Consider the following 27,232-nt stretch of genomic DNA (forward strand, 5'->3'; position numbering starts at 1 on the left):
GTCCTTGTTCTAGCAGATGTTGTGACTTTTAAAAATACGATAATATGATGCTCCTTTCAGAGGAAACCATTAAAGTGAACATGTGATATCCTGAATTTTTCATGAAGGAACTGTGTTTTCATTGAAGTACTTTTGTTTTCCTCTCAAACAGTCCTGCATACCAAAGGCCGCTGGTTACCTGGCAGCTTAGCTTTGCATTTTCCACTGGTAAACATTCCTTTTGTGAAATCAAAAAGAGTCCAGTAGCACCTTTAAGACTAACCAATTTTATTATAGCATAAGCTTTCGAGAATCAAGTTCTCTTCATCAGATGCCTGATTGTGGTGCACCCTTGAGAGGAGATAAAAGGAAGCTCAACTGAGCTGCGATATCTTCTTGAGCTGCAGGTTCATGGCAGTGACAAATGGCACATTCTTTTAAAAAGCACACTAAGGGTGGACCGCTCCATCAAGCAACTTATTGTGGCAACTGCAATTGTCAAAGTCTCCACCTGCGCAGGTGGCCTTAGTCCCAATGTAGTGTTAGCAGATCGGGCTAGCAGGTGAATTTGTCTGAAAGGAAACAATATTACCCCCGAACACAACTCTCCTGAAGAGAAGATAAACAAATGGCTAGAAGCAGCGGCAGGACCCAATGATTCACTGTCAGACTTTCTGTGTGAAGCCTGCTCTGATCAGAAACAGAAGCTGCTCACTGGCAATGCCTCCTGGGTCTTTGGAAGCATGCCCTGCTCCAGTGAGGAGGACAAAATATAGGATTGCTTTAGGGAGAGCTGTTTTGGGGGAAACGGAAGTGAGCACTAGGAGATACATTGGTGGGTATCATGATGCCCATAGATGTCACATTGGGGATTATTGCACTATAGGGTGAAGATGAGAGGGAGTGAGTCAACAAGCTCCTCCATCCACCCTTATTCTTCACTCACATTTATATGCATACACAGATTTGGTGGAAGGGATGGGTCAGGAGGTGGGCAACCTTCCCCTAGCTGTCATTCTCCCACTAATTGGCACACAACCAAATACACAGCAATCTCCTTCCTTCCCCTCCCTGATTCGTCCTTATCTTACCAGTAGTTGGAGCAGCAATGGAAAAGATAAGGAGGAGGGTGACGATGACAAAAACTCCTTTATCATATCGGTTGGTGAGGTTATGAATCTCAAGCAAGTCAGAAGAAGAGTTTAAAAGAAGGTCTTGACAAAGATTGGTAGTGAAATAAGACAGGGTCTAAGCCCTGAAGAAAAGGTGAGCCAATGAGGGCAAAAGAAAAAATGGAACTGCTGTAGATCAGGCATTGGCCAAGTTTCTCATAATGCATCTTCCACCAAGAATTACGATTGTTCATGCCACTGAGATGATAAATAAGGGCTGGTTCACTTATTTATCATTTGCTTTTGCATTGCTTGATTATTCAATTTGTTAAAAATTTTGTTTCATTTCTGTGTGTCATATCAGGGGGAAAAACCACTCTCAGTCAAGCAGTCATCTTACTTTATTATATAGTGTTCCAAATGAATATGATTTATTAAAGCACAACAGTAGTTTGATGCATGGTTAAGGGTTTTTTTATACATTGATTATATGGTACAGTCTCTACATCAAATGTTATATTATCATTTGATGCTGGATTGAGCAGCAAACATTCTTAAAATCTATACATGTAACTGGAAGAAATGACCAAAGCATATTTTTAAGATGTTAGCATATTCGATGCTGGGTAAAATTTTACAACCCTTGTTCAGATTCTAGAATATTGACATTAACTCTAATGTGGGGGGAGACGTATATGAGACAAGACTATGTCTGCGTTAATCAAAACCTAAAGTGATACTATGGGTAATTTCAGTTAGCTAATCTGCTACCATAAATCGAAAATACAAAAAATCTCTTTTGAGAGAATGTCATTTTAATGATATTTTCCTAAGTGACACTGAAAATCATTAGCTCACAGTACATGCCACATATTTAAGGTGCTTCTGACAATGAATGTATTTTATTATACATATAAATATACGAACTAAGATATGGATTATGAAATATATTTCTCTAAAATAACAGATGAAAGAGATGTTTCTTGGTAATTCTTTTAAAGCCACATTTATAATAAGGTTTCAAATGCGTCATCTGGATACAAAAGGAAGCCAGAGAAAATGCTGTCATCTTCTGCACTAACGTAAACCCCATTCCAGTCTCGTGTCACCTCCAGCCAAACCTGATCTCCCGCACTTAATTTCAAAATTGTAAGGAATGAAGCTTGGTCTATCTCCTGGCCATAGAGTGTCTCCCGAGTTTTGACTATCTTCTTATTATGGGAAACAATACTAATTCGAGCAGGCCGCCCTCTGATGGTCATATGGTAAGAGAAGACGTATGCCCCTGCAATGCTACAGTTGAACTTCCCAGTCAAAGGATTATAATCCTCTTGGTCATTGTACAGAATCTTGTCAAATTTAATTGGAAGGTTCGGGGGTGGGAAAGGTTTGGATAAGCCAACACTGAAAGCTGATCTTGGGGTGTTCGAAGCCTCCCCCTTTGAACCTTTGGGCCCTCTTGCACCTTTCTTTCCAGGAGCTCCTCGAGTTCCTTTGAAGCCAGGAAATCCTTTCATCCCAGGAGGTCCCATCATCCCAACTGGACCCGGGTCACCTTTTTCACCTCTGACACCTGGGTCACCCTTTTCCCCTCTTGGCCCATCTGCTCCATGCATGCCTTCTACACCCATGTCTCCTTTGATGCCCTTTTCCCCTTTAAGCCCAATTTCCCCTCTTTCTCCCCTGTCCCCCTTTTCGCCAGGATCTCCACAGTAACCCTTCTCACCAACATCCCCCTTTTCTCCTTTTTCTCCATGTTCACCATCAATCCCTGGCAATCCTAACTCTCCCTTGTCTCCTTTCTCTCCTTTGGTGCCGTTTTCACACGTGTCTCCCTTGGAACCCTTTTGACCCTTCACTCCAGGCAGGCCATAGTTTCCTTTGTCACCTTTAAGTCCATTTTCACCTAAAATGTCAAAGAGAGGAATACACAGGGTCATAAAAAAGTAAACTTCATGCAACTCTGTGGACTGTATCATACAGTCCCCTCAGCTTCAATGTGGGTTTCTGAATTGGAGGACCAGGTATTTGCCTTTCCTATATCACATACCAGAGCAGCAGTTTCTTCTCCATTCCAGCCCTGCCAGAGTACTTGCCACTGTAACTAAGAGTCAAACTATACTTTATGGTGGCCACAGGTCCAACCCAAATTGCCACAAGGTCCTGATTGGGCCTGTGGCACAGCAGCACCATGCAGTCTTGCCCCCCACATGGACACTTTTCAAGTTCCAAACCTGCCCCCCTAAGACTATTACATCATTTGGAGGAAAACAAGATTGCATAGTGCTTCTGCTCCCTCACAGCAATGTTTAAATGGCTAAATTCTTAGCCTGCTTGCGGGGAGGGTGGAATATAAATATGATAAAATAAATAAATAAAATAAATTAATAAAATGGCATTGGGGTCCATAGATTGGACCTGTGGCCTTCATAACATATCGTTTGGTTCTAAAGAGGGCACCTTTAGGTGCCAGCAGTCTGTTCCAGAGTGTTAGGTCTTCCATTTCCTCTTCATTGCAGAATTTCTTGCGGCCTCAGTCCGCCCTCAACCTTTGCTGGAACAACATCTACGCTCCTTGCTCTGTTGAATCCAGCCTCAGTGGCTCAGCTATTAGCAGAGATGCTGCCTTGATTCTGCAGACCTCAGCTCAAATAGGACATGCTGCCAATATACCCCTGATGAATTCAAGAGCTCTGCATGTACAGCCGTACACATGAAGCCCTCATCACATGTCACAAGGGGTACATGGTAAGAAATTCCTGCATATCAAGAAGGCCCAATGATGGTTTGAGCTGGACTTGAATGCTTGAAAGTCCAGTGCAATGTGAAGAGCAAATATATGCATAAGTGAAAGTTTCACACTTCTTATTCTCTATGGCCAAATGGAATCAAGGCATCTTAATAGTTGCATTTGAAGATTTTTTTTTCCAGATCCAGTGACCATAGTTACTGTAAGAAAGCACTGTAATCCTAGCAGTGCTTTCCTAGCAGAGTTACAGCCTTCTAAGCCTGTTGAATTCAATGGATTTAGAAGGTCTAACTCTGCTTAGGATTCCACTTTTACAATGCAATCCTGTGTGTGTGTTCTGTGCTGTCAAGTCACCTCCAACCTATGGCAACCCTATGAATGAAAGCATTTATTCTAGTCTAAGCTCATCAAGTGGAGTAACTCTTTTTAGGATTGCACTGTTAAATACCCAGCTTGCTAAAATAGTGACAATTTGTCACCAATGAAGGAGGATTATTGGTCAGTATATCATGTTGTATTTTTACTTTTCCAGTACATTTTTAGAATATCATTATATAACAAATAGAAATGTTTTGTGCTTTTTTCCTTCTGGCTTGATTATTACTATCCATTGTATTCTGATTCCTTGCTATGCTTTCTCCATGTCTTAGGTACAGTCTGTGTTACTTTTTCTCCAGGCTTCCATCACCCACCATTCTGCAGCTACACATTATAGGCACTGCCACCTCCTTTGCACCTAATCCCAGCTGCAAGGCCTGCTTCATGCCTGATCCCGAATGGGTGAAGTGGGGGGTGGGCATTGCCACCTGCTCCGCTCCTAGTCCTGGCTGGGTGAAGAAAGAATAGGCATTGCCTCCTATTCTGCACCTGATTCCAGGTGGGTGAAGTGGGTGAGGGCATGGGATCATGCTTCTCTCCTGATCCCAGCCAGGAGAAGGGGGCAGGCATTGCTACCTGCTCCTCGCCTGATCCCAGCTGGGTTAAGGGGGAGGGCATTACCATCTTCTCCACTCCTGATCTCTGCCAGGTGAAGTTCAGGGCAGGCATTACTTCCTGCTCTGTGCCTGATCCAGTGGGTGAAGGGGGATGGGCATTGCCTCATGCTTCGCTCCTGATCCCAGCTGGGTGAAGGCGGAGGGCAGGCATTACCATCTGCTCTGCTCCTGATTCCAGCTGGGTGAAAACAGGGAGCAGGCATTGCCACCTGCTCCACTCCTGATCCCAGCTGAGTGAATGGCAGGCAGGCATTGCCAGCTGCTCTGCTCCTGATCCCTGCTGGGTGAAGGCAGGGGGAAGGCATTGCCACCTGCTCCACGCCAGATCCTGGCCTAGGCTTCCTGCCGTGGCACACTCTCTGGAGGTCTGGCTGCCTCATCTGGGCTTCTCTCCACAGCAATGCCCTCTGGTGGTGCATCAGGGTAGGAAGGGAGTTGTCTTGAATACGCTTAGCCTTTTACATAGTAGGATATGAGTTCCAATACAATGATTTTATATATATAGGTATTCTAAGAGATGTCCTGTTTTGAGGAGATGCCTCTTCTCCAGATTTTTGAAATGGTTATAAGGCTTTTAAATCTCTGCATATTAAATAACAACAAATTCGGCTTAATGTGTCCCACTTGTAACTTGGAAACAAAACATTTCAGACCAAATAAGACTCAATATTGATCAGTTCCCACTAAAATACTGATGTATAAAATCATTGTATTTGAACATTGAACACTTTATATTATTCTTATAAAGTTGGTAATTACATACCATTTATCTAATTAAACAGGGCCATAAATTATGGATTGAAAAATATACACATTGGAGCCATGTGCAGGAAGGGAGGATCTTTATAAACCTGAAAGAAGCTCCAGGTTTGCATGAAAGTGTCAAATCTTTTAAAAAGTACATTGGGGGAATCAAAACTTTTCCAAATATTTTTTTAAAAAAAAACTTGTAGTTTTAAGAAATGAATGTCCACTGAGCTTTTGCATGACTACATTCTGAGATCTTGGTAGCCATCTGGGGATGGTCACAAGGCAACCATAACAATGTTGCCAAGTCTTCCAAGCTTGGTTTCTGTAAATTAAACATGAGTGTCAAGGGTGGAATGAGAGGCCAAAACAACCCTGGAAATGTCCTTGCCCCTCTACTCCCTGAGCAGTCCCTTATGGAGAGAGGACTCATCTGGGTAGTAACCACCAGTTGACTCTCTATCTCACCATTTGTATAACTTGGCCAGACCCAGTGGCAGCCACCATTTATCTCATTGCTTCATGACTCACACAGGCTAGAAGGAGCCACTGTGCTACTTACCTGGGTGACTTGCTACTGTGCCGCTTGCACAACTTTGCCAGGTCTAGGGGTGGCTAGCACACAACTCACCTGAGTGACTTTCTACCATAACAACTTTCAAGACCTGGCCAGCCTTTTCCCAGAGAGAGGCTGCCAGGCAAAGGGAAGAAGGGAAAGCTGGAGACTGGGGTGGGCAGATAAAGGTAGGTGGATGGGAAAGAGAGAAGGAAATGGGAAAAGAGGAGAAATTATGGGATCTGCTGGGGAGAGAGGAAATAGTGTGGTGAGGGGATACATGGAGAAATGTTATGTCCTCTCCAAGTCCTTATCGGTCCTCTATATTTAAAACTGGTTTAGATACATATTATAGCAGTGCATCTCAGTATCTATGATTTTGATAGCATTGTTTGAAGTGTTTGACAATGTATTGCAGAGGAAGAAGGCAAGGCAAAAGAAGTCTATTACAATGTAATCGGCTTTGCAGATAGTCCCATCTCACTAACTTCACTCAAATTATGGATGGCATACCTTGTTCTCCTGGTTTGCCTGGATATCCAGGGATTCCATTTGCTCCTTGGTCACCATGTTCTCCTTTATCTCCTAAGACATTTTTATTATAATATCTTTTGTTATTTTTCATCATAATATCATCATGCACTAGGGGGCAGTGTACTTAATAAGGAGGTTACTAAAGGACATCATGCCCACGGCTGCCTCAAACCTGGATGAAAATGAAAGACAGGAGCCTATAGATAGAACATCCTCACCAACAACCTGCTAACTGATTTCCATAGGTCCATTAAGGCAGCCCTGTATTTGATGCTACACTGTGCCTGGGATTTCCTCAAGCCATTTTATAGCTTATTAGCAGCTAACAGAGCAAAACTCTGTCCTCCTCAGCACAGAATGCCACTTCATCCGCAGTACTGCAAATTTCGGGTTGCGTCACAGCAGCTGACAAGTCCACCGTAAGACAAGAGACTTTGATAGTGAAATGTTATATTTTCAACTTTCACCGTGTCAAACATTTAAGAAAAAATGTTTTTTTAAAAGGCACGTGACTTAAAAAATAAACCACCAAGGATATGAAACCTCCAGAAGCACCCGGTCCCCTGGCTGTGTTATCCCTGGGTATGGCTCTGAATAGAATTAATAGAAATGTGGGTTTAAGGAATGATTTCTCACAAGATTTCTCTCTTTGTGGAAAATGCCACTAAGAAAAACAAATCCATATTCCTTTTTGAAATGCTGATCGTATCACTGTCCATACCTTTATCTCCTTTGAATCCTTTTGGGCCTTGTAGTCCCGGAATTCCTGGTAGGCCTGCGAGGCCTTTCTCTCCTATCTCTCCTTTTGGCCCTATGTTAAAAAGTCAAGAGGTAGAATTCTCATATCACGTGATTGAAGAGAACCATTATGTCAAAAGAAAGATATCAAATAAAATAATATATTCCTAGAAAAATAAAAACATAGCTGATTACAAAGTCTGATCATTGCTCAGCCATGAAGCTCACTGGGTGTATGCTCTTAAGCCAATCATCTCCCAGTTTAATCTATAGGGGTTGTTGTCCAGATGAAATGGGGTGAAAAGACAATGATGTATGCTGCCTAGACCTCCTTGGAGGCAGGCGAGGATAAAAGTATAATAAATAAATAAATGCACTACCACCCCCAACCCTCACACACACATGGAGGCAGAGTTGCCAGTTCCCCCCATGTCAAAACCAGGGGCAGGGCATGGGGGTACTCAGCTGTGTGCCCACACAAAGCATACACACTGCTGCACCTGCTGATTATATTATTTCCTGTGTGACCCAGAAGTGATGTGTTGCACCAGAGACCAATTTGTTAAAAATCAGCCCCAAATGTTATGTTTAGGGCCAATTTTTTAAATATCAGGCCTGGTGAAACTCATCAATTCTGGGTTACTCCAGGAATGACATAATAATCAGAACCCACGGGTACTCTCACAAGTTTTGTAAGTTTGCCTTCTGGCTTGCCTCCCCCGTTCCTGGATGTAATTTCTCCCTGCTGGCCATGTGAACAACAGCAGGGTGTGGCAGTTCGTGGGGATAGTTGATCCCCCACCACAGTGGGGATCTGGCAATGCTGACTCAGGATGGGGACAAGGGGGCATGAATCTGACATTATTGATGTTGTCAATGTTGTTACATCACTTCCAGGTACAACCTGGAGGTGACAAAGAGTACTTCTGGAATCACCAGAAACTCTATGGTAAAACCGGGTTGTACCTGTAAGTGATATAGTGACATTGGTGACATGCTTTTTTTGGCAGGGGTGGGGGGGAGCTCCCACTACCACTTGAAATGGTGGCAGGTAATGGTGCATGCTAGCCTGGCAAGACTACTACCATGTGATTGTAAACATGCAGGTCAGGCCTTGTTATTTGGACTGTGTCTTGCTTTCTTAATTTTTTTATACTAAATAATTATTCATTTGTTGTTGCTTGTTAATGTACAAAAACATTAAAAAACCGATTGTATGTACATTTATGAATACCAAATGGAAACATTGACTTCACATCTGATTTGTGCACTAGAAATGTATACACACATAGTGATGGTGGAAAGTGCCATCAAGTCACACATGTTCATTTTATTACACTAAAATGGCTCCTAAGAGCTCCAGGTGATTTCCTGTTAGAAGCAGACTGCTGGGGTAGATCAAGTTTGCAACAGTTCATAAATGCTGTTTTTCCATTCTTTTGGGCTCAGCTTTAGACCTCCCACCTCTTTTACACGGTACTCGACCCATGATGAAAATGAAAGCACTATGGGGAGAAGTTTGATTCCAACCCCCACACTCTAAATGCAGCTCAATTATTGATTGTTCTTCTGTAAGATTATAATATCAGCAAGCGTTTACTTTACTTTCCCCTACCTGGCGGGCCGGGCTCTCCGGGATCCCCTTTCGGTCCTGCAGTCGGGGTGCAGCAATCACAACAATTAAAGAAGAAGTCAGCAGAATCAAGGGTAAAGTTTTCAAATGGGAAGAGTGTGGTGGCTGTTCTGAAGGCGTAGTTTGGGGTGGACAGTTCCATCGTCGTGTCACTGGTTTCAGCTATGTCTGTGAAAAGTCCATCTTCAGTGAGTGGGGCAACAGACGTGTCATGACTTTCGGTGGCTTCCATTTCAATGGCTTTTATCTTAGTGTGCTTTGGGGATGGGGTACTTTTGCCTTCTGTGTTCAGATCAGCAACAACGTTCATTATGATGAAGATGGCCCAACGCCAATTTATACCCCACATTACTACGGCTGCAGGAAAAGATAAACACAACACTGAGTAAAGCATCTCTAGACTATGGGGAGTTTGCAAGTTATTATTGGTACATGATATCCCATTATAGGCTAGACTCAGAAGTGATCAGAGGAGAGACCTTCAGTGGGTTTCTTGCCTGTAGTCCTTATAATTTGATATATTTTTGCTGGAGTAATCAAGTACTTAGTGGAGCAACAGAGGATATCAGGAAGTGACCAATAAATTATCATTTTTCAGTAGAAGTGATGGGAGATAAGACAGCTTTTAATGAGGTACTTTGTGCCTTGTAAGGCAAAGAAGTTTACTGCATTGCTCCTTTAAGGCTTTTGAAGCACTAGGCTTTCAGTTTGCCCCTCACAGAGTCTATTGTGCAGTGGACTTCTGCTACTATACTTTCTGCAAGCTAAGATGTTGCTGCTTCTCCATAGATTGGTAACACAGTACTCCATAACCATTTGAAACCCGTCATTACAGTGGATTTCAATCACTCTGTGTTAGTGTGTGAGAAGAACAATTGCTCAGATTCAATAACTTTGACTTTGCCAATCACCCCCAAAATCCCGCCTATCCCCCAGGGTTCTGAATCAATCCTTGTGATTTTGGCCTCATGAAAATCCAAGTGATTGTCAGCCAGTCAGAGCCCAGGGAACTTCACTGGATGGGAGGGGGTGAGCCAGCTTCAGTTTAAGAAGGGGAAAGAGAAACTTCCCCCCTCATACAAGGTACTGTGGCTCTGGATCAGCTTAGCCAGGATTTTAATTTACCTTTTTGGTATGATTTTGAGTAGTTTGGGGGAAGAAAGCTTATTTTTAAGTGATAAACATCCTGGTTAAAACCAGAAGTCCTAAATCTACCTGGGCAGTTTCTGAGAACCAGAGACTATGAATGAAAGGATAAACCTATGTAAAAGTTCCTGGCAAGCCTACCTGGATCTCCAGAGGGTTGTCAATCACCTACAAGGCTGTCAAAGAGCAAAATTCCCCCCCAAAAACTGGCAAGTGGAGCCTCACTAGCCAGGATAGCAAGCTGTCACCAACCTCCTTTAACCCAAAACTTAAGACCTAGAGGCAAGCCTCAAACCTTCTAGGTGCTAACAGGCAAAACCAACCCTGCAAGGTAGCAACGTTGCAGGCTTCATTCAGAGAACAAATAATTAGGTAGCTTGTGGCAAATTGGCCAAGGCACTGGAGTCAGATTGAAGCCACAACACTTAATAACTCCACGCCAATATAAGTAAAGGAAATTCATTAAATAAAAATACAAAATGCAAGTAAAGAAGCATAGAAACATATAGAAAGAGCAAAATGACAACATGCTATTTACTTGGCAAACATACACTTGCAAACCTATTCTAGATGGTGCCTTTCAGCAAGTTTCGGCATCCAAATTAGAGATTTAGCTCTTAGGTCTTGAAATCCAAAGAACAAAAGCAAAAAGGTGCTGGCAACAGGAATCCACCAGTGGCATAACATTCAGAAGCAGAAGCAAAAAGTTCCTCCAGGAAAGTGTGTTCTCAGGGCAGGGGGGAGGTTAAAAGATCAACCACCTGCTTTTTAAAGATCAGCTGCCTGCATCAGGACCAGATAACTTAGCCAATCAAAAGGGACTTAATCTGTGATGACAAGTTCTATAGTAACCTGCCCCCACAGGTGGAGAAAAAATTTATTACTCCATTCCCACAATGCTATGCATTAGCAAGATAGAAGGCTGAGGCCAGCCTCCATTAAACTTTGTCTTTGAGAGCTGTTACAGTTTTGCACCTGCAGCTTAAGGCCTCTCTTATCTGCTGGAACTGAGAGTCAATAAGCCTTTGTCTCCCAAAAAAAGTGTCAAAAGCCTGAACCAGAATGTTTAAACTGAACAAGAAACAAATTAAATAAATGAGTTCTGAGATAACCTGTCTGGGAAAAGGGAAACAAATCTCTCATTGCTTGTGTATGCGCAGTTTCAATGTGTTAACTCCCATTAAGAAAATTTATAATCTTTGGGAAGTGAAATTGAGAGCCAATTGTATATTCTATACTGAAATATTCCACACAAAACTTTTAACTTGTTACATATCATATTTTCTGTAAATGCATTTTATTGTTCATTATCATTACCTTATGAATCTTGCCCATCTTGTCAAAATTGCTGTGAAGAGAGATTTATACTTGCATTTAAGTACATTATTCTAGTAATAGATCCAGAGGAGTTAGCCGTGTAGTCTGTAGTAGCAAAATCAAAAAGAGTCCAGTAGCACCTTTAAGACTAACCAACTTTATTGTAGCATAAACTTTCGAGAATCACAGTTCTCTTCGTCAGATGCATCTGACGAAGAGAACTGTGATTTTTCGAAGGCTTTCACGGCTGGAGAACGATGGTTGTTGTGGGTTTTCCGGGCTGTATTGCCGTGGTCTTGGCACTGTAGTTCCAGGAACTACAATGCCAAGACCACAGCAATACAGCCCGGAAAACCCACAACAACCATCGTTCTCCGGCCATGAAAGCCTTCGACAATACATCGAACACCTCTACGGGGAGGAAACATTCCAACAGACCCGGAGATTGGAAACACTTCGGAACAAGAAAGCACATCTACTCTGTTCTTTAACCTTTCTCCTATGCTGCAGGGACACAAGAACCATTCCCTCTTTTCTCACAACAAAAAGAGGAACTACAATGCCAAGACCACGGCAATACAGCTCGGAAAACCCACAACAACCATAGAACTGTGATTCTCGAAAGCTTATGCTACAATAAAGTTGGTTAGTCTTAAAGATTATTCTAGTAAGGTCCCAAATGAGATACCTTTAGGAAGTACAAAGCTGACATACTACTAGGGTTTCTAGATGGGTCCACCCTAATAGAGGACCTGGGAAGAGAGGGGAGAAGTGAATGCTCCCATTTCCAGGTGCCACTCCTGAGTGGCATTATGCAGCCGCAAGAGACTGCCCAGACACCTAGGCTGGGTAGTGCTGCTGCCACACTACTGCCATACCACCATAGGAGACTAGCTGGGTGTAGCGCCCAGCCTGGGCTGGCTGGCTGCTCCTGGACAGCATTGCACTGCCACAGGAAGCTGCCTGGGCACCTGGCCCGGCAGCAGTGCCGCATAGCCACAGAAGGCTGAGTGGCTGGGCCAGGCAAATTATAGGGGAGGGGCCTGGCCCAGGCAAGGTGTCCGGTATTTGCAGGACTGTTTTCTTGGAAAATCTCCCAAAATACTGGACTGTCCAAGCCAAAATTGGATACCTGGTAACCCTGCACACTAACAACCAGTTAAGCAAATCTTGTGTCCCTTCTTTTTGCTGATTGCAGGTGGCTGGGTTTAAACAAATAAAAGGAGGAACCAGAGAGTGTGAGAGTGGACAGCCATAAGTACAAAGAGCAGTTACCTTAGAAGGCTCTCTCTCTCTCTCCTCTCTCATTCACATCATAGTTGCTACACTAACCCCTTTGACTGGTGTGTGATGGAAAGAACAAAAATAGCTCACCGTTCTCTCTTCTAGTGTGTGTTATGAATGACTAGGAAATTGAGTTCTTTCCTCATTTGAGTATATTTCCAAGCCTCTATGAACCACCATCACAGCAAATCATAATGGGATAAGAATTGCTCCAAAGCAGGCCTAGAAACCATTTGACCCACTAATCCAAACGCAGCCCACTTGCCACATGATCTGGCAGGTCCCCGAATTATCACTCCCACTCTGCTTTAGCAGTCCTGTGCAAAAAAGATCTATCAAGTCCTCAATGGCCCTCATGGTTAATGGTTGATGGTCTATCTTCAGTTTCATGGGTACTGGTCTGCTCCAGATGGTGTACAACAGTCTGAAAGAGGATGTGTTGTAAGATTTGAATTATAACTGTTGGACTGACTTCACCCGATTTCCAACTTTTTTTGAAGAAATTACAAGCTAGCATACACTTCACATTGCCTCTAGGCTTAGTTGCTTGCACCAAAAGACAGCAGGCCCCATCTCTGCACAGTTAAAACCCCTTGGTCCATCTCAACTAATTAAACTTTTCTCGTTCTTATATACTTCCATATGCAAACTCTTCCTTTATCTCTAATAAAACTGGCCCACACCTAAGCAGGTGCCTGGGGACAGTTAAAATATATTTAAGCACTCCGCTCTGCTACCCAAGCCCTGCTCTTTCCTACACAAGATAAGGAAAATTCCTCCATGAGCTAATTAATCGCATGACTACAAACTATCAACTGTATGAGAGTGCTGGCTTCTGGAATGATGCCATTTACCACATTATTTTCATCAACAGGCCCCGATTTCATTCCCCATAATAAACCTACCATTTGTTAGCCTAGCCCAGTCAACATGTGTACTTGTTTCTGGTAGGTCAGGATTTGGCAAGCTGTTAAGGTTCTTAACTTTGCCACTTAAAACAAAATTAGAACAAAGGCTTTATACTACAAAATTAATACAAACCTACAACACATAAACGATCTTCCTTTTCATGATGCAAAAAACTTCCAGCTGTTTCAGTCATTATATAGTAACAAACCCTATTTGCTACTTGTGTGCGAGGTCATTTTCCCCATTAAACAAAAGTTAATCAAGTTTACTGCTGAGTGTTTACTGAGAGGGGGTTGGATGCAGCCAGTTTTTACACTGAACCTCATCTAGTTCCCATCCTTATTACAGTCTCGGTTCTACACAATGTTTGTCCATGCAGGTCCCATCATCTCCAGCTAGGGTTACCAGCCACCAGCAGTCACCTAGCAGGAGATTGGGAGGGTGGGTATATGGGGGTGCCTTCAGAGCAAAGGCATGACATCACTTCTGGGACAGACCCAGAAGTGACATCACTGAGTCACAGCAACACTCTAGACCTGTAGCTAGCTATGGTGTGAAATTGAGAAGTCCGTTCCATGTTTTATTATAGTTCCAGTGTACAAGAATTTGGAGCAGCACCAGACCAGGTTTTACTTATGGTTAGGTAAACTGGCTACTAGGCGAACAGCAATGAAGGACTTTAGTAGGTCTTGTGCTCTTTTCTTTGTTTATTCTGAATAAAATTATGCTTACTTTATTTAAGGAGACCCTGATCATACCACCGAATGATTGTGGCATCTCATACAGAACTCCTAATTAGTGCATTTGTAATGTCAGTTTGGTGTAGTGGTTAAGAGTGGCAGGACTCTAATCTGGAAAGCGAGGTTTGATTCCCCACTCCTCCGCTTGAAGCCAGATGGATGACTTTGGGTCAGTCACAGCTCTTCCAGAGCTCTCTCAGCCCCACCCACCTCACAGGGTGATTGTCATGAGGATAATAATAACACACTTTGTAAATAGCTCTGAGTGGGTTTAAGATGTCCTGAAGGGCGGTACAGCAAATGGCAGCTTCATGGAGTGCTTTAAGGAGGAGAAGAAAGCATGGAAGGGAAGGCAGCCACCATTTCTGGCTGCACCCCCCAATGGCAAGGAGAAAAAGATTAGTGTGAGTCTTGGGAGGCAAAAAAAACTTCCAATGAACATCTGGTTCAAATTCTTTATGTCATTGCTCAATAAACATGAAGACTCTGCAACATGTAATGGCAGAAGGGAGTAATTGGAGGAAGAAAATTTTTCCCAATTGGAGAAAGTCTTTGTCAGTGGAACACTTAACAGAAGAGGGTTATTCAACCCAATCCAATAAATAACAATCCCTTAAAGCTATGAGCTTGTTATTATCTACTGTAAGTCTTACACCTGCTTCATATATATAAATGTCAGGGAATTCTTTACTGAGGATGTAAGGGCCTCAAACAATAACTTCACTTTCTCTGATCAACCGTTCTCACGAAAATCAACAAAATAAGAAGGGAGATAGCACTCTCCGGTGTAATAGCTTTAACAGGGAGGAGATTTCAAAGAAAGGGATCCATACATGAACCAAAGAATCCCTTTACCAAGGAATCCTGATGGGCTCTTGCTGATGTAAAATAGGGTTGCCAACCTCCAGGTAGTGCATAGAGAAATCTCTCAGAATTACAGCTGATCATCAGACAGCAGAGATCACCTGAATTTATACAGTGTCTCTCTAAGATGAATTCTAAGGGGAAACTACACTTCAATACATTATCATTCCATCTCCTTCACACATACACATTCACCCAGGTACACACACGAGCTCACACACAGGTTGCTAGTGTCCAGGTGGGCCTAGAGATCTCCCAAGATTTCTCCTCATTGCCATCCTAACTACAAAATGGCTGCTCTGGAGGGTGGATTCAATGGCTGAGCTCTGCTGAGCACCCTTTCCTCCCGAAATCCTGCCCTCCCCAGGCTCTGCCCCCCAAATCTCCAGGAATTCCCTCAGGGTTGGCAACCCTACAATCTAGTCAATGTTAATCCATGTTTGATGAAAATTGATGGCCCTGTTCAAAGTTTGCCAACACAGAATTCCGGAAGACTTTTTTCCCTCAGTAACAAGACCAACAGCTCTAAGGAATTATATCCATTGTAACATTTCTAATAACAACTTTAAAAAAAATTGAGGAGCCATCTGGTGTATAAGCTTGAGTGAGCTAGAACATTCAGAGCAACTGCTGAACATTCACAGTAGTTCATTCAGACCATGACAAAGTTGAATTCCAGTCACAGATAATTCCATAATAAAGTCAAGCACAATTACACACATTGAAAGGTTTTAATAGGAAGGAATAAATGGAAGCAAAATTAAGTGTGGTACTCAAGAAGAAAATGAAAGAAATGCATTGGGGAGGTACAATCTCTTTTTTTGTGATACACTATTTTGTTCTTTGTTTCGTAAAATTTCATATTAGCTAATGTAATTCAGAAGTGAGATTGCAGCTTATTTCATAACTTAATTTTTAGAATGATTCTCTCGTGAACTGACTCTCCTCACAGTCCATGACCATATGAATTTAAGTTTGTACGTGTAACATTATGCATACAACCAGTTGACAACCTATTCAAATGGAGACCAAAGTACTGTGTCAGAGGTTTCTTTTCATTTTCAACTATGCTTGTTGCCATTTAGAATACTAGCTCAGTACGCCATAATGGAATGAAAGCTCTAGATGTCCCAGAAATCATCATCAATATGTCTAATTCTCAACATGACAAAATCTGTGGATACTTAAATCCAAAGACTGGAGCCATGAACAGATAACTTTGGTATATTGTCGAAGGCTTTCACGGCCGGAGAGCGATGGTTGTTGTGGATTTTCCGAGCTGTATAGCCGTGGTCTTGGCATTGTAGTTCCTGACATTTTGCCAGCAGCTGTGGCTGGCATCTTCAGAGGTGTAGCACCAAAAGACAGAGATCTCTCAGTGCTACACTGAGAGAGGTGTACTCTCTGTCTTTTGGTGCTACACCTCTGAAGATGCCAGCCACAGCTGCTGGCGAAACGTCAGGAACTACAATGCCAAGACCACGGCTATACAGCCCGGAAAATCCACAACAACCAGATAACTTTGGGTTGGGCGGCTGCCTTGTTTGGGCAACTCTACCTGGCCTCAAGCTCAGGCAGTGCTAATGCCGGCTTTGCTTATCCTGCCCTGCACATTAATTGTGCTGAGAGGTGCCAAGCGTCATCCACGTTCCCCAACATGATGCTCAGGCAATTAGGATTTGGTTGATGGTGCTCAGTATCTATGAGGTTCTCGTCAACCCACCCTGCTGCTCCAGTGAATCTGTTCTAGGTATGGCCACAGTATCCAAAGATACTTCAAGATGCTCATCATTTATCCCTACCTATGTTATGGCAACCTGCCCTATTCCTGCAATCCTAGTTTTGGCCAAACCAGTCAAATGTATTTATATACCCCATCCCAGGATCACAGTGAAGCAAGTGGGGAAAAAAGATTCTCTACATACCCAATGTAAGAGAACCCCAAATTCTTGCTCAGCCCCAAACCGACCAGCTAGTCCCATGCTAATCCGTATGCGTAGATGGCTAAGCGAGCAGCATGTGGTGAAGGCTTGAATTGGACAGGCGGCATCTGTTTATAAGCAGCACCCTTTAGCCATCCCATTGGCTGATCCTCACACCCAGTCTGCCAATGAAAAGATACACCTTGTTTGAATTAATAGGGGCTGGCATACTGGCATCCAGCATTCATTTAGAACTATATATACAGCTGGCAAAGCTGCATTTGTGTTGGTGGATCACAGGTCATGCATGCCTGATGCGTGTTTCATGTGGCACTTTTCAATCTAGATTCTAGAAATGATTGCTTCCTCCCTCCTTCTGTATGTCCTGAACTTGTAGAGGGTACAAGTGTCCTCTGTGACTGAAGTAATCAGTAACACTTTGAATATGTGTCCAGGAGCTTTTCATGTTTTCCAATCCTGATGGCTTCACACAATCACTTCTTGCTTCTTTTGAACGAATGCCACAACAGAAAGGTAGATACAACAAGTGTATGTGGAAGGACTGATCAACAGATATTACAAACTAACACATGTTCAGCTAAAAATCAGTGCCCCTCTATTACTTAGTCCCATACCAAATCCCAAATGATTCTTCCCAAAGCCTTCAATTATTGAAATCATGTATTCATATAAAGCTGTATAAAATGGCTTAGTGGCAAGAAAGGGCAAAGTCAGGTTATCTACACATGAGAAGAAAATTCTGACCACTCTTTCTAAAGATAATGTAAGAGGGTTGTTTTCCCCTTAGTAAGAGGGTTCCCCCCCCCTATTTTACTGTCCACAGGAAATAGAAAGTGAGGTTTCTTATCCAGAAATTGATCACAATAATTACATTAATGTGGTTGACTGTTTTCATACATACAGAAGTCTAGCCTACATACTTCACACAGCATTTCATCTTCGATACCGTGAGAAGAATTTGGGCCAATAAGCTGATAATAAAGTACACATATCAAGAACTCCAGCTTTGGAGTCAGCCAAGAGCCAAACAACAGAGAGGTTGTGTTTTGTTTTTTGGGGTTTTTTTAAAGGTGCTGGCAAGGCAACAGGTTGAGGCAAGATGGGAAAGGTTACGAAGCCACTTCCCTTTTCAGGAGAGCCCTGGTATATTCCACTCCAAGACCAGAGACAATCCGTAGCATTGTACAAGTCCTGTAGCTTGAACAATTAGCAAGGTAATGGCCTGTGAGGTTTATTGGAGCGGAACACCAACTTAAACACTCCGAAGGAATCTTTGGAAAGACCCATTACTATCAAATGCTACACACCAGCAAACCGAACAGAAGAGTGGTAACAGTGGTGCTGCCAGGACTAACAAAGACAAGCATTTGAATACTTGCTTCATTCACAGACAACACAGTTGAGAAACATATAAAATATCTGCAGAGTCAGACATCATCCAAGAAGGGCCAAGAACGGAGTACCGCTGCTCCATTTCCCCAGGCATAACCTTGAGAATATAAATGACTCTGCTGAGAAGGAAGTCAAAATAAATAATCTGTTTTAGAATCTTCAGCTTTTCCCCCTTGAAGGCTGTTTCAAATGTTGTTATTCTACAAGAACAATACTGTAAAGGGAGAAAAAACAGGAAGGCATATGCGGGGCCTGTCAGGGCCTTTCCAAAATTCTGCTATTGAAAACTTGATGATTTACTGCCTCTAAAAATTTCCTAAAACTTGCGACCTATGGAGACTGCCTCACTGTACTCTAACTTCATCGATCATCCCTCAAAATATAAGCTGGTGGATCAGCTCATTATAGACAAAATAACAGACAACTTATCTGCTAATTCCTCTACATCTATGAAAAATGGTGGTCTTTCTTAGATTTTATCGACAAAACCGAAACACTTCCTTCCAACCATCTCTATCAAGATATATTGAAAGTCTAGAACTACAAACTAAACTATCTATACCAATATATTGTGAATTTCTCTTTGTGGTGTATAAACTACAAATTACAGTAAACAAGTGTTTTTATATGTTTTTCTTCACAACCTGCAATCTTGTATAACCACTATATTACTCCATGTATTTGCTATTTAATGTTTATTGTTATTGTTTCCATTCTATAATCAATAAAAAAATTAAATATATATATATATATATATTTTAAAAAGCTGGTAATTCAATTGAATATAGACTTGTTTATGTCATTAGGAAGCTTAGAAATATTAAAGAGTTCCCTGTGTGTTCATTTGCTGTTTGGTACAAATCTTCCGTTCATCCACAGAATTAATATGCCACATTCTTTTGAAATAAGGTAACTTGTTGGTATTATGTGATGAATTACATTTTTTGCTCTTCTTCGGGATGCTTTAGAAGATGTTTTTAATGTTTTAAATCAAAATGAGCAAAGCAGAATGTCTTTGCTAAAATTGTGGTTCTCTTCTATTTAGCCACAGCAATAAGGAGAGAGGAGGAGGCCAATAAAACTTCCTAGTAGGATCATTCATGCTATTTTTAAATAGTTTTTTGCTTTTTAAAACATCTAAAGAGCTCTTCAGGACCAAAGATGGGGATTCCTCTCTGCCTGCGTATCAGTCTTCCTTCCTTGCATAAATGTTTTTCATTCATTTCCTCAAGCATTTTGTATAGGTCTTGCAGTAAATCTAAATAAATAAATCTGTGATCAACCCTGACCTAAATAGCCCAAAGAGCCTGATCTTGTAAGATTTCTGAAGCTAAGCAGGGTTGGCCTTGGTTAGTAATTGGATGGGAGACCTCCAAAAAAAGCCAGGGTTGCAGAGGCAAGCAATGGCAAACCAACTTTGTTAGTCTTTTGCTATGAAAACCCCACCAAGGTTCGCCATAAATCAGCTATGGTTTGAGGGCAGGATTTCATTTTCAAAACTGTGATCACATCAACCTTTGCTTCAAGGGTACATTCAATGAGAAGAAGCAAGGATCGGCGGGGCGCAGCCTCAGTGGATTAGGAAATGTGGCCCCCACAGTCCAGATTATAGTGTTTGTGTGGATTCCCACCTTGGGAAAACCGCAAAATATAGGTGGGGAAGGAAGTGGATCCATGTGGGACATGGCAGTGCTGTGTGACTGGTGGGCAGCCAGTTTCTCCAGTCAAATGGTTCCCTTGAGCTCAAGAGAGGTCTTGTCATAAGTAATGGCCTGCTTGTAAGTAAAAGCTTTGTGAGTAAGGACCTACTCACAAGCAAGGTAAGAGAGGCAGGAAGAGTGCTCGAAAGCTATATATAAGCCGAGAGGAAGGAAAAAGCTGAGGAGGCAGATAATGTGTGGGACTCTTGCTCAAAGAGAATTATGAGCCTGTGAGGAGGAGGACTGAAATGTGAACAGACTTTCCAGTCTGGCTGACAGCATGAGTCTTCCCTGTCTTCTTTCCTCAGAGTGCTAAATCCTGTCACTAACTGGTTCCCCCTCCTTCTCTCTCTCATGCACGTGCACGCAACTTCCCTCACTTCCAGTATCACATTGCAGTTGTTGAGGGAATTGGCTATTTGGAGTCTCTGTTTTGTTTTGTTTTTCATTGCCACAGAATAGTTCATACCATGTTTTTTTTCCCTCATTGTGGATCATGTACCAATTTTCCACATGTGTGGTAATGGGCATAGAGATGTTCAGGAACACAGGGAAAGCCATTACACAATTAGTCTTAGCATAACTGTCCGATTAAACTCTTGGGGCAATTCACAGTGAACAATCAGCAAGACCAAGTGTCCAGCTACTCAAAACTGCAAGCCTGGTGGTGGTAGAAAATCTTCCTTGGAGGTCTCCCATGTCCTATCCAGCCACTAACCAAGACTGACCTTGCTTAGCTTCCCAGATCTGACAAGATTTGGCTAAACTGGGCTATCCAGCTCAGGGCATGCAAACTTAACCAGGCAGTTTTTATTGGCGTCAGGGATTCACATCCAACCCGCTCTCCCCTAGTGTGCAAATAAAAATCCTCCTCTTGTTCCACTGGTATGCTGCTGCCTTCCTTTATTAAGAGTAACTGTAGCACACTGGTTGGCAACCAAAATGATTTATCTGCAGTCACACTTTCAGGACCCACTGCAGGCTTAAGTTCCAACAGTAATAAAGATAAAATATAGACTGGGATCTGTTTCTGCTCAGGGCCTCATTTTCCTCACTGAAGATCCTGTTCTAAACATGGGCGCTTGACAAACTAATTTGAGCCTCCTGTTCTTGTTTTATGGGCCACCAATGCCTGGCAATGTAAAATAAAAGGCTTGTGCATGAACAAAGGACCAAGGCTTGGTGGTGGAACTGGTGCTTTGCATGCAGAAACTCCTAGGCTCAGTCTCGGGCATCTCTAGTTAAAGGATGTCAGGTAGTAAGTCTTTTTCTCTTCTTGACAACTCTGCATAGAGGCATTGCTCATCCGATTAAATGGTACTAAGCTAGAAGGACAAGTGGTCTGACTCAATATAAGGCAATTTCATATGTTCAGCCATGAGATCACACCATCACAGCTACATCACCTTGTATACTTTCCTTCCTGCTTTTGTGTCTAGTTCATGCCTTGAACAGATTCTTCACTTACATGCATACATACACACACACACACACTACACCCTTATTCAAATCACTCCTCAATGCTTTCCTGGGTTACAACTAGAGATGGGCATGAACCTGAATACGAACCAAAAAAAAACACAAACCAGCCTGGTTCATGGTTCGCGAACCAGTGGTTCATGGAAGCTCATTTCCACGAATTTTCATGAACTGGTCTACTGGTTCATTTGGTTCGTATTAAAGGGCAGTTTAAATTTATTTATTGATTTGATTTGATTTGATTTGATTTGATTTGATTTGATTTGATTTGATTTGATTTGATTTGATTTGATTTGATTTGATTTGATTTGATTTGATTTGATTTGATTTGATTTATACCCCGCCCTCCCCACAGATGGGCTCAGGGTGGCTAACAACATTCAAAAATACATTAAAAGTCAACAAATCATAAAATCAATAATAATTTTTTAAAGTCATTAAAATAGTCCAGGAGCAGGCTATTTAAACAAATATTGGGAGTCCGTATATATGGACATAGCAGATGGCCGAGGGCAGCCCCGGAGAAATGGCCATTTAAACTTTTCCTGCTGCTTGCAAGCGGCAGGGCCCTTTAAACTATCCGCTGGCAGGCAGCAGGGGGGATCCCCCTTCGCCGCCTGCCAGCTGATAGTTTAAAGGGACCTGCCGCTTGCAAACAGCAGGGCCCTTTAGACACCCAAATCCCACAAACCCCAGCGTGGGCCGCAGAGCAGCAAAGGAGGCCAAAACCAGCCTTCCCGCCCCTCAAATGGCTGCTGCAGCAGCCATTTGAGGGACGGGAAGGCTGGTTTTGGCCTCCTTTGCCACCACGTGGGCCCGCAGGGTGGCGAAGGAGTCCAAAAATGGCCTTCTCGCCCCTCAAATGGCTGCCGCAGCTAAGCAACTGGAAAGGGGCATTTAAACCCCATGAACCATGAACCACGAACTGGTTCAGAAACTTTCCCCAGTTTGTGGGAGTTCCTGGTTTGTGGAAACCCACAAATCATGAACCGCACGGTTCGTTTTTATTTGTGGTTCACGCCCATGTCTAGTTGCAACATCTGAATTGACATCCTCTGTGTTGTCTTCTTTCAACGAGCGCTCCTAACACCATCAGCCAAATTCCTACGAGGCTCTGAACTTGTCTTATGTGGAATCACACTGTTGGCTGCCCATCCTAATACTGACTGCTCCAATCATGGCTGTTTCCCAAGATCTCAGGCAGAAATCTTTCCCAGCACTGTTACCTAATATCCTTTTTCAAAAGATGCCAAGGAATTTATGTATGCAGAGCATGTGCTCTGCTTCTTAGCTACAAGCCCTTCCAGTTTTGTTATTCTGATATCATGTGTGTAGTCCCCTCTTCCTGCAGTCGACACAATGTAAAGTGAATGGATTGTCACTGGATACCTTACATAAGCATGCAATTTGCAATACTCATGTCTTATGCCAGTGGATATCTGAATCCAGTTTGCATTATTTCTCAGTCCAGCGAAAGAGTGTTGATTTTTCCACCAGAAGTAGCCCTAGATAAATGTGTAAGGTTAAATACTGAACTGCATCCTGAAAAAAAAGTCACATTTTTATTCATCAGAAATGTAAAGAGCGGTGCAGCTTAATTTTCTGCATTTTAAAGCCTTTGTCATTCTTAAATCAAATTAAAACTTAAATTAGTCACATCTGTGTTGTCCCTTGGATTCTAATGGGACTTAAACCCAACTAACTTCTCCTGATCTTCTTGAGCTATATTTTTTACTTTGTCATTCTTTCCCTATGCCATTAGATGGGAAAAAATATTTTTTCTAATTTGCTGACTCGAAGATTCCTTCTTCCGTAGAAGATTCCCTGGGAACATTGATGTGTTTACTTTTATCCCATACTTCCTCCAAGGAACTCAGGATGGCATACGCCTTGCCCTTTTTTATCCTCCCCAAAACTCTGTAAGTTAGACTGAGAGGAAGTGACTCTCCCGAGTCCACCCAGTGAGCTTCATCAGGGCCAAGTGAGGGCTTGAACTCAAGCTTCCCTCATCTCACACAGCATAACCACACCGTTATGCCTCAAAACAGAATGTGTGACTATTATTTATTCACTGTTCATCTCTTTCCTCTGCTTTTATAAGCCAATTATTATTTACTTTTGTCCACTAGTAAAAGAATTTAAAACTTCATCTTTCCAAACGTTTATATTTTTAATTTTATTTTACTTGATTTAAACTCTGCCTTTCTCCCCAATGGGGACGTAAAGCAGTTCGCATCATTCTCCTCCCCTCTATCTTTTCCTCACAACAAGCCCTGTGAGGTAGGTTAGTTTGTGATTGGCCAAGGTCTCTCAGCAAGATTCCATGGCAGAACAGGGAATCAAGCCTGGGTCACCCAGACACTAGCCCATCATTCTACTTACTGCACCACACTGGCTCTATACAGTAAATTGGAAAATGAAGTTTCTACAGTGGAAAGTGTTAAGAAAAGGATAGCTGGGTGTTGTTATCCCCTTTTTCATACTCTTTGAGAAACATCACTAGAAGCTTTTCTCCAGGAAACTATGTAGCAAAAAGCTTCAGCTACACACTTTTTATATATAATCGCTTTCATCAATCAAAGTATACCAACGTTTGAAATCTAACATTTATTGGATAAGCTCCCTCATCAAGACAAAGAAATGTTTGTTAGCATCTCCTACCTTATAATCTCTTCCTTGTCAAGGGTTCCCACACTGCACAGTACATTGGAGAAGCCAATCTTGTTCTCCAGTAGGCAGCAATCTATTTTATTTCTTTAATTGCTTTAATTATAGCCAATGAGAGGGTACAGTGGGCAGAGAAAAAAGGGGATTGGTGACTCCTCCAGAAAGTCACCAGAATGATGCTGAAATTGGAGTAAATGCAAATCAGATGCCATCTACAGGTCAGGAGCCTGCTGGTACGCTGCCTCTTTGATACCTGTTCTTCAGGCACTTATTACAACAAGGATTTGTGACAACAACATTTTTTCTTCAATAGCTGTGTTTCAAGAGGCAGCTAGTAAAGAATAGCATTTTAGTGCTATTTTAATGCATTTTTAATTTTTGAAGATATATGATGAATACTGAAGTCCCCTTTCTCAGTGAACCCATAAAGTAGTACTTGATTATTGTCATCATAAAGATGGGGTGGCAGAGGCGCATTGTTCCAGGCCATAACTTCCCACGTATGGGAAATGATATGCATGACCTAAGGTGGTCCAGTGGTCCCCCAATACAACTCACTGTACCCCCAGCATCTGGGAATTATCATTCCCAAGTGCTATGGGCTGGGCCACACATTACATTTAGTTGATCCCAGAGTCAAGTTTAATGAGTAATCTCCCACACCACACAGGTTCACAAGAAGAGCCATGGAGAGTCATCCAATTATATTCTACAGAGGGTACCGTCTTCTTGCTGATACTTGATATTTCTCAGTGTTATCAAAAATTACACCATCTCTCTCTCTCTCTCTCTCTCTCTCTCTCTCTCTCTAACACACACACACAGAAGCATCTAGGGGAAAAGAAATATTTTGGCTTGTCAACTGAATGTGTGAATCTGCCCTAATTTATAAACAACAGGTTGTATATCAGGGTCCCCTGGACCTGCGTGAATGGGAGCCATTCTCTGGAACTGAAATTAGAGGACTAATTGCCTCATTACCCACCGGAAAATCTCCGGGTGAGGACATGCTACCACCAGAACTGTATAAAGCCTTCCCAGAGTGGTGGGCCCCAGTACTGGCTAGAGTGTTTACTCAGAGCAATGGTTCAGGCTTGATCCCCCCTGGATGGAAGCTGAGCTTTGTGGTACAAACATAATTACATAAGAAGACTCTGTTGGATCAGGCCAGTGGTTCATCTACTCCAGCATTCTGTTTCACACAGCTGCCAACCAGTTGCCCCAGATGGCCAAACCAACAGGACCGACATCTTCCCTTTCTGCTTCCTCCTAGTACTGGTATTAAGAGGTTTGCTGCTGCTGTGTAGACACAGATTCCCTTTCGTATCCATAGCTATGATGGCCCTGTCCTCCATGAATCTGACTAACCCCCTTTTAAATCTATATTTAGGTACATATTTATCCTAAATGTGCAGCAGAAAACAGACCTATTCCATTGGGGGCGGCATGAGGACATATGCACTGGATTTATCTGGGGATACCTCTATGCAAAGAGAGGACATACTCTGTAATAAATTTTACAATTTATTCTTTTTTAATGGGTTGGACCCCAGCATAGTGCTTCTGCCTGAGGAGTGCAATTTGTTTTGGCTCCCTCCTCCCATCGTAACCAGAAATGTCTCCTGAAATCGTGCTCCTGGTAACAGGATTCGAGGAGGCCTTTCAAGCTGCTGTGGGAGGAGGAAGCTGAGAAAGTTGAGCAGAAATCCTTGCACTCGCAAAAATGCTGCAATGGATCTAACCTGGTGTATCCAACAGCTTTGAATATGGCTGTTTGGAGAAAGAGATCACGTCGATCCTGGTATTGACCACAGTTCCTCAGATTTCTGGGCAGTTAAAACATGATAATGAATATGCCACAAGCTAAGGTACAGAAGACCACCTATGCCCTGACCTAGATAGGCCAGACAAGCTCATCAGAACTCAAAGGCTAGCAGGATCTGCCTTGGTTAGTAACTGATGGGAGACCTCCAACAAAGACCAGGGTTGCAGAAGCAGGCAATGGCAAACCACCTGTTAGTCTCTTGCCATGAAAACCCTGCTAGGGGTCACCATAAGTCAGCTATGACTGAGGGTACTCTCTACCACCACAGATGACTACCAGTGGATATGGCCATCACACTGTATGCAGTATGTACAACATCTACAGAAATGAGACACAAAACTTTTCCTGGGCTCTGCCACTTCAGGGCACTGGTAACATTTGTATGTTTGAACGCTTGCGCACACACACAAGAATACTCTCTGAATATTGAAAAAAAATAGTATGCAAAGGAAAGGAATAATCTCATCCTTTTTAATGCTTGTTTGCTATATGCAGACAGCTTTATTTTATAGGGCAGAATTTGCAAACCATCTAGTACCATTATACCCCACACCCAACTGCAACCTGAGGTGGGGCAGTCTAGGTGAAAATACCAATGAATACTATAAATTGGCCTTAACTTTTAAGCTGCTTGGTTTCATCCTGTTTCTGCAAAATGTGCATGGAACCCGAGAGGTCCACCCCCGCCCTCTATGCTCTTTAATCGGAATAGTCTTCAAACTGCTTTGGTGTTCTCTCTGCCCCCATTCTTGTTTTGTGTTGACTTTATTCATGTAAATTTCTGCCTGCAATATGTAAGCATCTTTAAAGGTCATCCATTTTTAGCATCCCCTGTGGAAGCATTATCTCGCTTATGGCATTTCCATTTATTTATGTATTTATTTTGCAATTATACCTGGGAAACTTCCAAATAAGGATAGCTT

At 42.5% G+C, this 27,232-nt stretch overlaps 1 protein-coding gene across 1 annotated transcript in view; it reads right to left on the reverse strand.

Moving 5' to 3' along the window:
• Window positions 1–2,098: 2,098 nt before the first annotated feature.
• OTOL1 (otolin 1) overlaps window positions 2,099–27,232 on the reverse strand; it is a 30,550-nt gene continuing 5,416 nt past the window's right edge. Inside the window, exons 2-6 of the mRNA XM_054983879.1 lie at window positions 13,696–13,781; window positions 9,026–9,400; window positions 7,394–7,483; window positions 6,652–6,723; window positions 2,099–2,997 (exon numbers count right to left, since the gene is read on the reverse strand). Coding sequence (XP_054839854.1) covers window positions 2,099–2,997; window positions 6,652–6,723; window positions 7,394–7,483; window positions 9,026–9,400; window positions 13,696–13,781 — 1,522 coding nt within the window. The remainder of the gene's footprint in view (window positions 2,998–6,651; window positions 6,724–7,393; window positions 7,484–9,025; window positions 9,401–13,695; window positions 13,782–27,232) is intronic.

Source organism: Eublepharis macularius, chromosome 6, assembly GCF_028583425.1.
Source record: "Eublepharis macularius isolate TG4126 chromosome 6, MPM_Emac_v1.0, whole genome shotgun sequence".
Lineage (NCBI taxonomy): Eukaryota > Metazoa > Chordata > Lepidosauria > Squamata > Eublepharidae > Eublepharis > Eublepharis macularius.